This window comes from Marmota flaviventris, chromosome 12, assembly GCF_047511675.1.
Source record: "Marmota flaviventris isolate mMarFla1 chromosome 12, mMarFla1.hap1, whole genome shotgun sequence".
NCBI lineage: Eukaryota > Metazoa > Chordata > Mammalia > Rodentia > Sciuridae > Marmota > Marmota flaviventris.
Window position 1 is genome coordinate 29,807,934 of NC_092509.1, and position 17,444 is coordinate 29,825,377.

At 35.3% G+C, this 17,444-nt stretch overlaps 1 protein-coding gene across 1 annotated transcript in view; it reads right to left on the reverse strand.

Moving 5' to 3' along the window:
• The window catches only part of Gpr158 (G protein-coupled receptor 158), a 408,943-nt gene that overhangs the window by 362,986 nt on the left and 28,513 nt on the right, over nucleotides 1–17,444 (reverse strand). The window contains exon 2 of the mRNA XM_034636630.2: nucleotides 10,136–10,241. Coding sequence (XP_034492521.2) covers nucleotides 10,136–10,241 — 106 coding nt within the window. The remainder of the gene's footprint in view (nucleotides 1–10,135; nucleotides 10,242–17,444) is intronic.

The window sequence follows — 17,444 nt, forward strand, 5'->3', positions numbered from 1 at the left end:
AAAAAAGAAAATTAGGAGCTCCCTTAGTTTTTATTTGATTCATGTTTCAGATTTAATGTCTGAAATTAATCCTGTCTTACCTGAGATAAGGTTCTGCCTCTCACCCTACTCCATGTTAGGATGACTCCAAAGTAGGCTAGACTTAAGTTTACTTAAAGTTATGTACAAAAGATAGATTTTTTTTTTTGTAAAGATTATTGTGATCTCAAAATAAATAGGGGATACAGTACAAAACTAAGTAAAGGTGTAGGTGAATTATGAAAGATATGTAAGGTTGTAGAGAGTTTTAAAAGAAAGTAAAATTGTAAAGTATCTCATATATGATTGAGTTGATAAATTTATGTGTCTTTATGAAGGCAAAATAGACACCAAACATATATTAGTGTTATCACAGAAATTATGTTTCTTGGTTTAAAGCTATTATGCAAACTGAATATGTTTTTGGTCTTGTTAATTTATTTTGTATTTTCCTTATAGAATTGTATTACTTTTGCCTGATAGTGTTTTAAAGAAATACTCCTTTTAACAGAAAAATCTGAATTAGTTTGAGATAATATGCCATCATCTATATGACAGAATAGGATATAAGGCTGGCTTTCAGTACTAATACTAACCCCAGTTAAATGAAAGGGGTAACTATAAAGTTATAGACTTTAAAGTTACCAGTGAAACTGACCTGCTTATGGGTTTTTTAATGTATTTTTTTTTAGTTGTAGGTAGACACAATATCTTTTATTTTATTTTTATGTGGTACTGAGGATCAAACCCAGTGCCTCACATGTGCCAGGTAAGCACTCTACCACTGAGCCACAGCCCGAGCCCCTGACCTGCTTGTGTTTAAAACCAAAGCTTGGAAACCAAAAAGAAAGAAGTAAAAGGGCCAAGGAAAAATAGCCAACAGTTTGGCCCTTCCTCTTAGGTCAGCCAATAATCAGAGAATAATGGGACTTCTCTAAGGGCCTGGCAACTCTGGTAAGTCACCTGACCTCCCAACAGGGGGATCAAGAGGACCCTTGAGAACAGGAAGCCAACCAGTGTACATTCGAAAAGAGGAGGGTCATTGGAGAGGGAAATGTCCCTGATGCTTCCAAGGGAAGCCAACTGTGGTCAGCAAGTTTCTGACCCATACTGGCAGATGGCACAACTGGTAGAGTAAACTCTGAAGAAGCCAAGAGGCTTTTCATAAGTTCACAAGATTATCCCTAACAAATATCAGCTGACTCTAACAGTAGATAGAAAAAAACTCAATTTTGACCAAGTTGGTCTTAAACACATATCAAGAGAGTATACAAATGCACAGCCACACATGGACATTTAAAAGATAAAGACAATGGTTCCTTTACTTGATATGTACATTTGTGTCAGTCCTCCAAAAAGCAAAACCTGGGAGGTCATAAAGGAATAGGTTTTATACAGAAGTGCCTAATAAATATCACAAAAGTTCTACCAGAGTCACAGGTTTTTTCCTGAGTCAACTTAAGGCCTAACTGTGCTTCTTTACTTTTGCTGATATGATTATTATTAACTGCTGCTCAGACTCCTCTTCTGGAGTTTGCAATTCATCACTTCCAACATGGCAACTTGATTTCAATCAAGACCTAAAAGAATACAAGCTTCAACCCAGCTGGGAAGAACCTTACCAACTGCTCCTAATAACTAGCATGGCTATCTGAACTGCTAAAAAGGGAAAAACTCATTACCATGGTGATTCCCACCTCAAAAAGTAATATATCTAGGATAGATGGCAATACCAAAGGGTACACAAACAACAAAAAAATGAAACCAAAAGGTAAAAAAAAGGTGGAAACTTGTAAAAGATATAAAGTTTGTAGGTCCATTGTCAGAATATAGTATTTAACCTTTTTGGGGATGTCAGATCCAATTGTAGCAATTTTAAGTATAGCCCTTCCCTTTGCCCACCCCAATTTTAAATTAGCTAATCATATAGAGTGTAATCCCAAGCTCCTCTCATCAGGTCAAGGGGGAGTGGTGTGTTAGGGACAAAAGCAGGTGCACTGCCCACTCAGGTGCATTTGCTAATCAGGCTTGGTGATACATCTTTCTGGCAGAAGTACAGTTTGCCTTGCCCACCCACTTCTGAGCATGTTTAATTTCTGTGGCACCTCAGTATTTCTATCAATGGCAATCCCATGCTGTTTTTGTTGTTGTTTTGTTTTGCTTTTTACTATATAACTCCATAGTATAATTTGGGGTCCAGTATTGTGATGCCTCCAATATTCCTCTTCTTGCTCAGGAATATTTTGGCTATTCTGGATCTCTTTCTCTTCCAAATAATTTCTTATTCTACTTCTGTGGAGAATGTAAAATGGTATTTTGATGGAGACTGCATTAAATCTGTATAAAGCTTTCAGTAGTGTGGACATTTTGAGGTTAATTTTGCCTATCTAAAAACATGGAAGGTCTTTCCACCTTCTAAGTTCTTCTTCAATTGCTTTCTTCAGTGTTCTGTAATTTTTATTGCTGTGGCCTTTTACCTCCTTGGTTAGAATTATTCCTAAAATTTTTTTAGGTTATTGTGAATGGTATAGCTTTCCTAATTTCTTTTTTGAGCATATTCATTATTAGAGCATAAGAAATTTACTGATTTATGTATGTTGATCTTGTATCCTGTGATTTTGCTAAATTTGTTTATCAACTCTAGAAGTATTTTTTGGTGGGGGAGGGGTCATCTAAATAAAGAATTATGTCATCAGCAAACAAAGATTATTTGACTTCTTTTTTTTCCTATTTGTATCCCTTTAATTTTTTTCTCTTGCTTGATTGCTCTGTCTAGAGTTTCAATAACCATGTTGACTAATAATAGTAAGAGTGGACATTCTTGTCTTGCTCCTGTTTTTTTTGAGGAAATGGCTTCAGTTTTCTCCATTCAGTATGATATTGGCCCTGGTTTTTGTATACAGCTTTTATGATGTTGAGGTAAGTTTCTTCTATCCCTAGTTTCTCTAATGCTTTGAACATGAATGGGTGCTGGACTTTCTAAAATGCTTTTCTGTATCTGTTGAGACTATCATGTGATTTCCTGTCCTTAATTCTATTTATGTGGTGAATTACATTTATTGACTTAAGTAAGTTAAAAATCACCTTGTGTCCCTGGAATGAAGCCCACTTGATCGTGGTGCATTATCTTCTTACTGTGTTTCTGAATGCAATTAACCATTATTTTATTAAAATTTTTGCATCTATGTTAATCAGAGATATTGGTCTGAAGTTTTCTTTCCTTGATGTGTCATTGTCTGGTTTCAATATCAGGGTAATACTGGCTTCATAGAATGAATTTGGCAATGTTCCCTCCTTTTCTATTTCACGGAAAAATTTAAAAAGTATTGGCATTATCTTCTTTAAAGATCTGGTAGAACTCAGCTGAGAATCCACCTGGTCTCAGGATTTTCTTTTTGGAAGGCTTTTAATAACTATTTCAATTTAATCACTTGAAATTGTCCTAAGCTTTCTATATCATCATTCAATCTGGGTAGGTCACACATATCTAGAAATTTGTCAACTTGTCAAAATAGTTTCTTCTGACCCTCTGAATTTCAGTAGTATCTGTGGTGATATTTTCTTTTTCATCTCTAATTTTGTTAATTTGGATCATTTCATTCTTTTGGTAAGTTTGGCTAAGGGTTTGTCAATCTTATTAATCTTTTCAAAGAATCAACTCTCTGTTTTATTTATCCTTTGTAACATTTTTTATTCTCAATTTCATTAATTTCAGTTCTAATTTTAAATATTTCCTGTCTTCTATTGATTTTGGTATTAATTTCTTCATCTTTTTCTAGGGCCTTGAGGTATAACTTCAGATTACTTATTTAATATCTTTTTTTATGTTGGAACTTGGTGCTATAAACTTTCCTTTTAGCACTACTTTTGTACTACCCCAGAGAAAATAAATCATTTCTAAGAGAAAATAGCAATGGTGAGATCAAAGACACAAGAGAAGAACTAACATATAGCTATTAAAGTCATCTAAAGAATGAAAGTCATCTAACTACAGTGATACATGCATACCCATGTTTGGGGCAGGAGAATTCACAACAGCCAAACTATGGAACCAGTCTGGGTGTCCATCAATGGATAACTGGAAAGTAAATGTGGCCTATGTACACAATGAAGTTTTATTCAGTCATAAAGAAAAATAAAATTAAGGTATTTGCAGGACAATGGATGGAACTAGAGACTATCATGTTAAGTGAAATTAGTCAAAATCAGAAGGTTTTCTCTCATGTGCAGAAGCTAGAGAAGAAAAAGGAAAACAAAGGTGGGGGTAAATAGCCTAAAAATTAAACAGAGTTCAGCAGAGGAAGGGGGGGACCAAAGGGTAAGAGGTAGAAGGTAAGGAGATAGGAGAGAAATGGCCAAATTACGTTGTTATATCACATGCATGTATGAATATATAAAAATAAATCCTATCAATATGTACAACTATAATGCACCAATTTAAAAATAAGGGGGAAATGCTCTTTAAAAGTTAGTGTAAAATAGATTCTTACTCAACATATTCCATAGGAAAGAAAAGATAGGAGGGAACGCTTTTAAAACAATATAAAGATCGTCAACAAATAGTCTGTCTAATTGCTCTGGCCTATGTTTCAAGAACTATGTTAAATAGAAGTGGTGAAAGAAGACATCCCTGTCTTGGTGCACCCAATTTGGAAAGCAGTATGGAGATTCCTTGGAAAAGTTGGAATGGAACCACCATTTGACCCAGCTATCCCTCTCCTCGGTCTATACCCAAAGGACTTACAAACAGCATACTACAGGGACACGTCAATGTTTATAGAAGCACAATTCACAATAGCTAAAATGTGGAACCAACCTAGACGCCCTTCTGTAGATAAATGGATTAAAAAATGTGGCATATATGCATAATGCAATTTTACTCAACAATAAAAGAGAATAAAATCATGGCATTTGCAGGTAAATTGATGCAGTTGGAAAAGATAATGCTAAGTGAAGTTAGCCAATCCCAAAAAAACAAATGTTTTCTCTGATATAAGGTGACTGACTCATAGTGGGGTAGGGAGAGGGAGCATGGGAGGAATAGACAAACTCTAGATAGGGCAGAAGAGTGGGAGGGGAAGAGAGGAGGCAGGGGGTTAGCAATGATGGTGGAATGTGATGGACATCATTATCCAAAGTACATGTACGAAATGTTCACATGAATTGGTGCGAACATACTTTATATTCAAAAACAGAGATATGAAAAATTGTGTTCTATATGTGTAATAAGAATTGTGATGCATTCTGCTGTCATGTATTTAAAAAAATAAAAGCAATTTTAAAAACACAATATAAAGATAATGACTGAGTTGACAACACAACTATTCCAGGGATTCTGGGTAGAACAGTGAATATGATAACCTCAAAAACTAGTTTTCAAAGCAGGAATCCTTAAGATGATAATTGGCGTGTAAGAAGAAAATATTAGAATTCCTGTTTATGTTTAAATTTTATTTAAAGAAAAAATAAATCAGGTAAGCTTTGCTAATATTTGAGACTCGGATTAATATAAATGCCCTGAGTCCATACTTCAGATGACTCAAATCTGATAAAATACTTGAGATATCCTAAAGAAAAATTGGGAGTTTCAAGAAGGAAATACTGACCATTGTTACTTGGTTCTTTTGTTTTGCTTTCAAATTTTGATTATTACCATCTATACTTGGCCATTTAGACAGATTTACAGAGCATATTATTTTGAATTGTGCAATATTTACAATTCTTCATGACCCAGATAATCTTCCCACACAAATATTGTCTGGTTATCTCAAAGTGCTTGTCTTTGAGCTTAAATATTGGTCATGTATTATGCCTTTCTAAAAGGCAAATGTTCTAAATTTCCTGACCTCATCTGTGATAAGTAATTGTCAATAGTGTCTATGTACAAGACATTTTCAAAAAGCACAAAAACCATTCCTTCAAAGTAAAAGTAACATTTTAACAATAATGAGAAAGTCTCTTAAAGTGAGCATATTGAAAACAGACATTTGAAAATGTTTCCAGTATTATGTTGCCAAAATCTATAAGTATTCAGAGTCCTATCGCTTAAACTTGAAAATAAAATTCCCTAATCAGTTTTTTTAATATTCCACATAAAAAGATTCAGATAATGTTTAACCTATTCCTTCAAAATATTAAAACACCCAGTTTTCAATTAGTTAGCAGGGACAAATTAGTATCAGGTAAGATAAAAAATGGCCAGCTATGTGCAGAAATCTTTGCAAAACTGGTAGATAAAACTTAAAAAATTAACATTATAATTTAGCAAACACAGTAAATTATTTGTTCCTTCAGTCTAGATTGATATGTGCTTGTGAGGCATCTTTTCAACTATGACAGATATTAAATCTAAGTATAAAAATACACTGAAGTTAGAAACCTTTGAACCATTGCATTAATAAGTGTTAAACTGAGACTTTCAAAAATAATAACACACAATTATAACATTCTTGTTAAAAGATTTGCAAAAAGTATGAGTCAATAATTTTGCTGTTAAAGACATTTTTACAAAATAACCTAATTTACATTAAAATATTTCATCTTTATGCCAACCTTATTTTTTCTAATTTATAAATATAATAAAAGATGCATATACTGCATAAATTTAAATATACATATACCAGATGTGATGAAAACATTTTTACTTCAGAAATATGATTATCAAGCTTCAAGGCCATTATCCTAATATTTTCTACTTCAAATAATGATTTTAAAATTATTACAGTGGAGAAAAAGCAAAAGAAAATCTCTAAAACAAAAATTAATACAATTCATTTTATGTTTTTAATAAACTATTCTGTAGGAGATGATTTTATGTACTCAAACACTGATATGAAAATAGATTAGGAATTAAGTGGATACTGAAAATGCGATCAAGTCTAGCTGCAGTGATCTAGAGCTTCATAACTGTGAAGACAGCCAAGTCAGTGCAATCCTTAAATCCAGTTCAGAGTGGTTCAGATATTGTTTTAATATGTCCTTCAAAAAACACTGTCAAGTACACTTAGTGCATGCCTATTATCCCAACTCCTAGGGAGAATGAGGCAGAAGGATCATTAAGTTCCAGGCCAACCTCAGTAAAGTAGCAAGGCCCTAAGCAACTAAATGAGACGTCTCCTCAAAATGAAAATAAAAATGGCTGGGAATGTAGATCAGCACCTCTGAATTCAATCCTCCAGTACAAAAAAAAAAAAAAAAAAAAAACTTGCTATCCTCCTAGAACTTGTACCTATCTACAGTCATTGAGAAATAATTTTTTCACAAACCATTCCAGGCCTGGGCCTTTTGTCATTAGGTCCCACACCACTTATTTATTTCCAACATCAGACTAGTTAAACATACTGTGGAAGCTGAATAGCCAACACTGAAGAGAAAATTTAAAATGAAAAACAAAAAGCTCAACCTCACTTAAAACTTTGAAATTTGTGAGTTCTTCTATTACTTACAAGAGAAGAATGTTAAACATGGGCAAGATATACAACCCACTGTGAACCATGACAGATGCATCTATTTCTAATGATATAGACAGTCATAAAGACAGGACCCTGTTTCCTAAAATGTGAAATCATGTTAAGTACTTCCACAAGTAGACCAATTAACATAGTGATCTGTGATGTTGGTAACAGCAGATTAGGAGGACAAAGCAGAGTTAAAGTTAATGAAAAATGCTCCAGCTGGGCACATGCCTACAATCCCAGCAGCTCAGGAGGCTGAGACAGGAGGACTGCAAATTCAAAGTCAGCCTCAGCAAAAAACAAGGCACTAAGCAACTCAGTGAGACCCAGTCTCTAAACGAAAATACAAAATAGGGCTGGGGATATGACTCAGTTGGTTGAGTGCCCCCGAGTTCAATCCCTAGTACCCAAAACACACACACACACACACACACACACACATAAATGCTCCAGAAAGAGAATTTCCTTTGGGTTTTCCCAAAAATATCAAGAGAAGTAAAAATGTCAAGAGAAGTCAGCTTATGATCTGATTCATATCAGTCCAGGAAAGGAAGTGAAAGTCTACACCTGGTAACTAGACTAAGGATGAGATATGGAGCTGTTGCAGGTGCCTAGAGTAACCAGCACCAATGACAGGACGTTAGAGAAGCCCAATGTCAACAATAAAATAGTGTGAAGAGTTCCACGACAGTCCTGTGTAAGGTATAACATCCCACAAGGACCTCATAGGCCCATCCTAGGACACAAAAATCTCCTAATTCAATGTCCAGTTTCTGGGCAAGGAAAAAGGAGGGAGATGCAGATTCCAAGTCAAAATGTACATTCAGTAAATCCAGTGTTTTGATATTACTTTTTGATAACTGAACCTCTTCCTCCAACATTTTCAAGTAAAATTAACTGAACTGTCAATTGTCTTATAGGATATACATTTCCAGTTTTCCAATAGGAAAAAAATAAATACAATGCTCCCTAAAATGTACATATTTCAATCTAATCTTTACTAATCAGAAGAGGATAATATTTTATCTTGAAAATGCACAGAACCTAAAAAATTAATATTCCTGATGCAATGAAAATAAATCAATTTCCCAAAAGCAGAAAGAGGTTCTTGAAATATGACCATCTAGTCAAATAAATAAGTGTGCTATGAAGACACCTAAACCATACCAAAATCATTACAAGGAAGTTGCAATCATTAAAAAAAAATGAAAAGTAACTGTCTCCCTGTTTGTAGATTGACTACTTATTGAATCACCCAAGAGCACCACTAAAACAAGGTTATACAGAAATGAGCACATACAGATCAATATCCACAAATTTGAGACTCATGCAGCAAAACACTCACTCTGGCTAAAGACCATGCTTAAGTGTCTATATGCCCTTGGCATGGAGACAATAATCAATCAGACCAATAATATTCACCAAATTAATGATTGAAATTCACGTCTTTAGAAATGCCAGAATCACCCAGATGAAATTGGGGGCTCAAAAAATGTTCAAAACCACAAGAAAAAATAGGGAAAAAGAGGCAAAAAGAGATCTTAATTTCTGTGAGTTAACAAGACACTCACATATATCATTGAGTCCCAATTGGTCATAGGTGGGGGGAGGCAAGTATAATGTTGGTTATATAGAGGTGTGTGGAGATTCAGGAGGAGAAGTTGGGCTGTGTGGGATACTGAGGAAGTTAAAGGGGATCAGAGGGATAAGGCGGAAATGTGACAGATTTAAGGTATAAGTTCTTCATGGTAAATTTCCTTCCAATTTAAAATTTCTTACCTTAAAACCCATTATGTACTTAATACAACTACAATTCACAAACGGCAAAAAATCAAATTAAAGATGTAATTGCCATATTTGTGGAAATATCCTATTTTAAATGAGTTAAGCTGACTTTCATCACAAATTCATGGGATCAATATTGGAATAGTACAAATATTTAAGATCAGAGACTTTATTATACACTTGTTTCATAGCGTATTTGTATATTACAGATAAATTATTGAAAATTAAATCATTAGTATGCCATCAAATTTCTTCTCTAAACTTAAGGTAAATAACAGTCACGTTTCCAAAATCCTTATCTCTGTTCCATATCAACCAGAATCCCATTGAATCAAGTATGGAAAGGAGTTTTTAAAAAACTAGAAAAACACATACAAATATATACACCTTTCTGGGTTCCTGCATATAGTTTTCTCCTTGTTTTTTTTTTTTTTTTTTTTTTTTTGCCCTAACATATCTTTTCTATTGCTTTGTAACAGATGGCAGTGTATCTGAATGAATATCATCTATGTCTCAATAAGCATCATATTCCATAAAAATGTGCATAATCTGGTTGATATTCCTGGGAGTGTTTTCTCTCCTCATGGTTCTTTTCAATTTCCAACCCATTTTGAAGAATAGGGTAGTTTTAACTAACATCAAACTTCAGGCATAATCTTACTTTGGGCTTTCTCTTAAGAGAATACCCAAGTGAAAGGTTACTCTGCACAAACTTATTTTCTCCCCATCTTTCAGCTCACTTGATGATACTGAGATCAGCGTAGATTTTTTTCCTCAGTAGGATGCCTTTTGTTCAGTGACTCACACAAATACAACACATACAAATGTAATACATTTTTCAGTTCTAATTTCAGAGAATTTTATTTTCATATTCTTACCTCTGAATTGTTCAGGTGGCATTTGTGAGTTCCTGAAAACCAGCCATCACTTGAACACTGGTCAATGTCCACTTTCTGAAGATTTATATCAACTTTCATGACACCCCTAAAAACAGAAAAAGACAAAATGACCAAATTCATTTGAGCCCTTAACAACTCCAAACTCTTTGAAAATCAGAAAAATCAGCATAATCTACTAAAATATTTCAAACTGCCCACTCATATTTAACTACAGTGTACCAAATAAAAAATAAATAAAAATTAGTTCTACCTAGGTCCCAAAGGCAAGAACCGTGTATTGTTCCTTCTTTGGTTTCTCATATAATGCCTAACACATAGCATGTACTCAGTAAATATGTGCTAATTGACTTGACTCTCAGACAACTACTCTGAACATGGTAGAAACCTTGACTCAGAAACACCTGCTCAAAAAAAAAAGCTCTCTCATTAAAGAGAGAGAGTAATTAAATCACACCCACACCCTCATCTCATTTCTTTCAATTCCTATTTCCCATTGTAAGACCCCAAACAGAGAGATTGAAAGAATTAATGGGGAGGACAGTATCATAAAATTAAGCTTCTCCGTTCCTCTGATCTTCTATCACAATGACTTTAAACAGTTCTTTAGGGCACCCAATATCCTACATCAAGCATAGAGATTCACAAAAATGAAGACTACACTTCACTGAGCCATTTGAAGAGTCAGAAAGAGAACCCACAAATTCAGAGCCAAAAGCTAATTACAAAGAGTCCCGAGTGTTTTCTAAAATTCCACTATTTTCTTCAAGCAATTCTCTACATTTTCCTAATATTCTTCCCTTATATTTTTTAAAATATTTTTTTAATTGATGATAGACCTTTGTTTTATTCATTTATACACAGTGCTGAGAATCGAACCCAGTGCCTCACACATGCCAGGCAAGTGCGCTACCAGTGAGCCACAGTGCCAGCTCCCTTATATTTTTAAGTACCACTAACAGCAGCTGCTGCAGAAATAATCTGTCTTACATGGAATTGTCACACCTAGACTTTATTGAAATAAACATTCTGTGCTCTGGTTCCTGAAACCTATTACTTTATAATGTAGATCTTCACAAACTTGAGTAAAGAATAAACATCCCACTAAAAACTGATATATAAAAATATATGTTCAAGGTCTAAAACCAATTTGAAATATTTCTATATTAAATATCTAAAACAAAAATAGGCTCAAATTCCTCATTTTTTAGCTTTTATAGCCATAAAAAACAAAAATTACAAATAATGTATATAAAACTAACAAAAAATAAATTTAGTTTAAATTTAATATTAAATTAAAATATTAAGAAAATTGGTGATGATGTTTTGCTAATACTAAATCCCCTTTCAAAACAAGAACATGTAACTTTTCTGTTTTATATCTTGTGCTTCATTTCTCTCATTTCCTTTCTCCTTTTAAACTACTGGGAAATTTTCCAACAGAGAGGCTTACTGTCATTTGGGCTTCAGTTTTGGTGAATAAATCATTCACTTTTTTCTTCTGTTCTTTTCTTTAACTTGTGAGAAAGCACTAGTTTTAACATGCCCAAAATAGACACCAAAACAAAGGATACTAAAGCCTCCTGCCAGTTTTTGGCATCTAGATAACCCAGAGTATATTTAATTTTTCAAATGAACATTAAAATAAAAACTCAGAAATTATCATAGAAAATATGTAAATCTTTCATAACATCCTACTCCAGTTTGCAGAACATTATTGCTGTGGACCATAACACTATAAAACAAATGTTCATGTGACAAATAACTGGATTCCTAGTAACCTAATATTTTCATCTAGTTCAATCCTTCACTCTTTCAACAAATATTTACTGTTTGTGCATACAATATGCAATGAAGGACACAAATATAAAACAATAGGTCGGGCTGGGATTGTGGCTCAGCAGTAGAGCGCTTGCCAAGCACGGGAGGAACCCAGGCTCAATCCTCAGTACCACATAAAAATAAAGGCATTGATATATACACAATGGAATATTACTCAGCAATAAAAAACAACAAAATCATGGCATTTGCAGGGAAATGGATGGCATTAGAGCAGATTATGCTAAGTGAAGTCAGCCAATCCCTTAAAAGCAAATGCCAAATGTGTTCTTTGATATAAGGGGGGCGACTCAAAACAGAGCAGGGAGGAAGAGCATGAGAAGATTACCATCAAACTGGGGAGAGGTGGGAGGGAATGGGAGAGAGAGGGGGAATTGCAGGGAAGAGGGAAGGAGACCTGCATTGTTATACAAAAATACATATAAGAGGATGTGAGGCGAAGGGGAGGGAATGAAAGAAATAAATAAATAAGAGAGAGTGAGAGAAATGAGTTATGGTAGATGGGGTAGAGGGGGGAGGGGAGGGGAGGGGAGGGGAGGGAAGGGGAGGGCAGGGCAGGGGGGACAGGAAGGAGATAGGAAGGGCAGCAGAATAGAACAGACACTTGTTTGGCAGTATGTATAAATGTGGCTATATAATCAACGTGATTCTGCAATCTGTACATGGAAGAATAATAAGAATTCATACCCCATTTGAAACAAATGTATGATATATGATATGTCAAGATCAATGTAATGTTTTGAGCAACCAATAAATTTCTGATGCTTAAAAAATAAAATATATCATGCAACGTTAAAAAAAAAAAAAGAACATCAAGGCTGATTATTAAGAGCTATAATTCAGTGAGCTGCCTTATATAATGTTGGGCTGTCAAAGTCAAGGATTTGACCAATATGAAAGCTTTTAAAAGTTAAAACATAATCTTAATTCTGTTATATATTAGAGTGACATAATAGACCCAGTGTCCCAACCATGACTTTGAAGATCCTTAGCTACATGTAAGCTGCCTAGGCATTTTATTGTTGGCTACGGTGTACTTTCATAGGCAGATTATATTCATTTAACTCACAGTTATTTCATATCTTTCCTTATACTTCAGCCTCTAGGATATGTTGCAAATGAAAGCAGAGAATGACCTGACAGGCTCATCTTAGAGTCACAGATAGCACTGAACAACGTATCTTAATGACATCCCTCCCTGCTCAGATGAGTCCTTGCTTTGTAATGAGGCGCCAGGAATGTAAAGAGGCAGCGTTTTAAAAGATGTCAAGATATGTTATGGCTTCATATTTGCAAATAAGAACAGGATGAATTTAAAAAAAAAAATAAAGACATTGTGTTGTGTCCATCTATACCTAAAAAAAAAAATAAATATTTTTTAAAAATAAATAAACAAAACAATAGGTCCAGCCCCGAAGCAACATCAAAAAGCATGACACTTTAAATATCAAAATATAATGGAAAATGGATGCTAAATTCAGGAACTATGTAAAGCTATCACATTCACAGAGCTTAATTCTAGTATGGGATAGACAGATAAAAAATATTGACTGTAATAAATGAGTAAATTATACCACATGTTACAGAAGAAATGGTACTAAAGGGTGGGAGAATTTTAAGCAGGTAAATAGGAAGGGAGTAGAAACACAGGCTAAATTTTTTTAAAATAGGTGGTCAGAAAAAGGCTTGATGAGATGACATTTCTAACCATGTTGTTCAGGGGATAACTGCACGGGTTCATATTCACACTCTCAATTACCACTGTCATTAAATTTTCCACTGGACCACTACTGTCCACTACATTTGGGGTATTATTCTTTTGAATATCATGTTCAGAAAGTATTTGTAATTAGTAAGAAAATCAAAATTTGCATTTCTATTTGTACCACAACTATTAGCCATAATGAAATCAAGTTTTCCTCTAACATCCTCAACAGTGGCAGAGCTTGGCCACAAAGATAGTGGAAATAAGCTCTCTAGAACCGGATTTCAAGAGGCTGCAATGATTCTGATCTCTCTCCCGGAGAAAACTGGCTTCAAAAATAGGTATCTTAATCCCTGGGAGCTTTCTCCTTCAATTCCAAATTCATATATGAAAACCAAAAGGTCACCGAGGACTTTAAACCCAACTCCTGAAGCACTCTTGGCCTTGACTTGTGCAAACCACAAGAGGTAATGAGCCTTGTGTTTACCATCTGGGAAATCAGTGCTGACTCATCATTAGCGCCTCGCCTTAGCGCCTGGAGACCAAAAAGCCCTGGAGAAGGCCTAGCAGACTTCCTGCGGAGGGAGCCGAGGTTTGGGGAATTAAGGGAGAAGAAAACTCTCTTCCTGCTGAAGACTATTCAGCAAAAGAGGAGGAAGAGCCCCAAACGCTTAAAAGCCCTTAGGCACAGGCACAGGTTTAAGTGAGGCCTGGCTGGGAAGCCGGGCTGGGAGCCCGCGCCTGCGCCCTGTGTCCCTGGGGCCTGCGCCACTGGGGCGGAAGTGCTGCTCCCACATCCGGTGAGCAGAGCATCTGGGAAGCTTTCAGGGCCCGGAAGTGCTGCTGGTTGGGAGCTTCGTGTCCAGAAAGCAAGGACTGAAAAAAAAAAAAAAAAAAAAAATCTGGTAAGTGAACCCCAGGGAATGCTAAATATAACAGATGGTATTCCTCAAGCACCTGTGTGCCCATCCTGTGCTGCGGCCCATCATGTTCCTTTTCTTTGTCCATCAGATGCAGGAAACCTACAAGCCTCTGTGATTCCTCTAATGTCCTTTCTCACTGAGAACAGCAGCCAAGCACCTTCAATTGGATGCCTTGTGGTTTTGACCCTCCGCTCATTTTCCACACCCTCTGCCTGGATTCAGACCTTCATCTCTCACAGGACTAACGTTTTTAATAATAGCAATTTGGTTCTGTCTGCTGTTGCACCAGTTGAAGATTCCGATTTGTAGGTTCTGAATTTTATACCATACAGGGTCTTTCCTTCAGAAAGAATGGCTGGATATATTTGTATCACAATATGACCTTTGACTGTACATCATTGTGTTAGAACTCCTGGAAGAGTAAGCACTATGGGCAGTCACAGTATTAACAGTAGCCAAGCATATATCTGAATGGCACCAACAGTTTACCTATTACATAGAAGTGTCTGCAGGCTACTTTAAGCTGTTACTAAATCCAGACTAAACAATCCTGAACTACCCATTAGTGGGTTTCCAGAAATGCCCACAATCTAATGAAAGTATAATGGAGACATAATATAGTAGAAAAAGACATAGTGGTTAAATCTGCAAATTTTACAAAAACAATTGACCACAAAATTCATTACTAGTGCCTATTCCAGGACTTTAGAAAGTTTCCATTCAAGGTCCGCATAAATAATAGCTTAAATATTCTACACTGCTATCTGTGCAATTTTTGCAAGCTGTAAATCTGATCCTGCACTTTTTCTGCTCAAGATCAATATTCTCACTTTCCTAAAGAATAAAATCCAAACCAACCTAGGCACCCTTCAACAGATGAATAAAGAAAATGTGGTATGTATACAAAATGGAATATTCTTCATCCATAAAGAAGACTGGAATTATGGCACTTCCTGGAAAATGGATGGAACTGGAGAATATCATGCTAAGTGAAAAAGCCAATCTCAAAAAAACCCAAAGGCCAAACCTTCTCTCTGATATGCAGATGCTAATACACAATAAGGGGGAGAGGGGGTAAGAATAGATGTTCATTGGATTAGACAAAGGAGATTGAAGGGAAGGGAGGAGGGATAGGAACAGGAAAGACAATAGAACAAATCAGATATAACTTTACTGTGTTCATATAAGAATACATGACCAGTGTAATTCCACATCATGTACAACCACAAGAATGGGAAATTATACTTCATGTATGCATAATATGTCAAATTACATTGTACTGTCATATATAACTAAAAAGAATAAATACAAATATTTTTTAAAAATCCAAGCTCCTCAGTCTAACATTATTGGGCTCCTCCTACTTCTGACTACTCTGATCACTCATGCATACATTTTTTGTTCTAGATAATTCAGAATTACATTTGGAATCCAAAAGAATTCATGCTCTCACAAAGGCCATTCCTTTTTTAGATGGCTTTATAACTGGAGTCCCTTTGCCTAAACCATGCTTGACATTTTATCTTCTCTTTAGTCCTTTTTTAAAGCCCTTGATGAACTCCAAGTCTAATTTAGAAGCCACTTTCCTTTATCCCAGAATACACTGTTTCCCTTCCTCAGATCACTTAGCACACTTTATTATTTTAGTCTATTGCTTCCACCCTAGACTAAAATTTCCATGGTCCACATCTTTTTTGCAGTACTAGTGCCTCAGGCATGCTAGACAAATACTCTACAACTGCACTTTTTAAAAAAATTTGAGACAGAGTCTAGCTACTAAGTTGCCCTGGCTGGCTTCCAACTTGCAATCTTCCTGCCTCAACCTACTGAGTAGCTGGGACTACAGGTGTATGCCACCATACATAGTTTACTGTGTCTTTTTTTTTTTACATTTTTCCCTCAGCTCCTAAGTCAGCCCACTACCTAAATTAACATTGGAGAAAACATCAGATGCTAAAGGGAAGCAAGGAGTAAATAAAATAACAATGACCAAAAAGAGAGAGAAAGAGAAAATCAAAGCAAACTGAAAATGTCTTTAACTACAGTCTATGAAAGGATGAAGAGATAATGAATAAACTGAAGGAAAGCTTTGAGATTCTGCTTTTCCTTCTTCCCCAAGTTATCTCAGATGGTAATTCCTTGTTCCAGTTCTGCAAAAAAAAAAAAAAAAAAAATTGGCAGTAACAATCCATTCAGTCAACACTGATGGAATACCGAGGCAGAAGTTATGCTGAAATACAGTTGATGAAAACAGGTGCTGCTAGACCAGCTGCCATCAGTCATTCACTTCTAACAATAAATAGAAAGAATCTGGTACCTGGATTTGGGTTGCTCCCATTTAAAAAAAAAAAAAAACTTAAAATGTGTTGCACTAGCTTTTGGACCATGCATACCTCATTTATGTGTGATTTTTTGGTACTTACATTTTCATGACTGGCATATTCCACTTACTATACTGTCCCAACATCAGTATTATAATGTATGTCAGAATTTCCTTCCTTGTTAAGGTTGAGTAATATTCCATTATATGTATATGCTACATTTTGTTTATCCATTCATCTGTGGATGGACATCCTGGTTTCTTCTACCTTTTGGCTATTGTGAATAATTCTTCTATGGAGCTGTTTAGTTTTTTAGCAAAATTTAGAAAAACTATAAAAATTCTGGACTTCTAGGTTTGAATATAAAACTGTTCCTTATCTTCATTTTTCTCTTAGCAAAATATTTTCAAAATATACAATGGCTTCAGAGCAAAGAACCACCACAGGATGGGACTATGAAATCAGTGGATAGATTAAAACACCCAAAGGACAAAACCAGGATC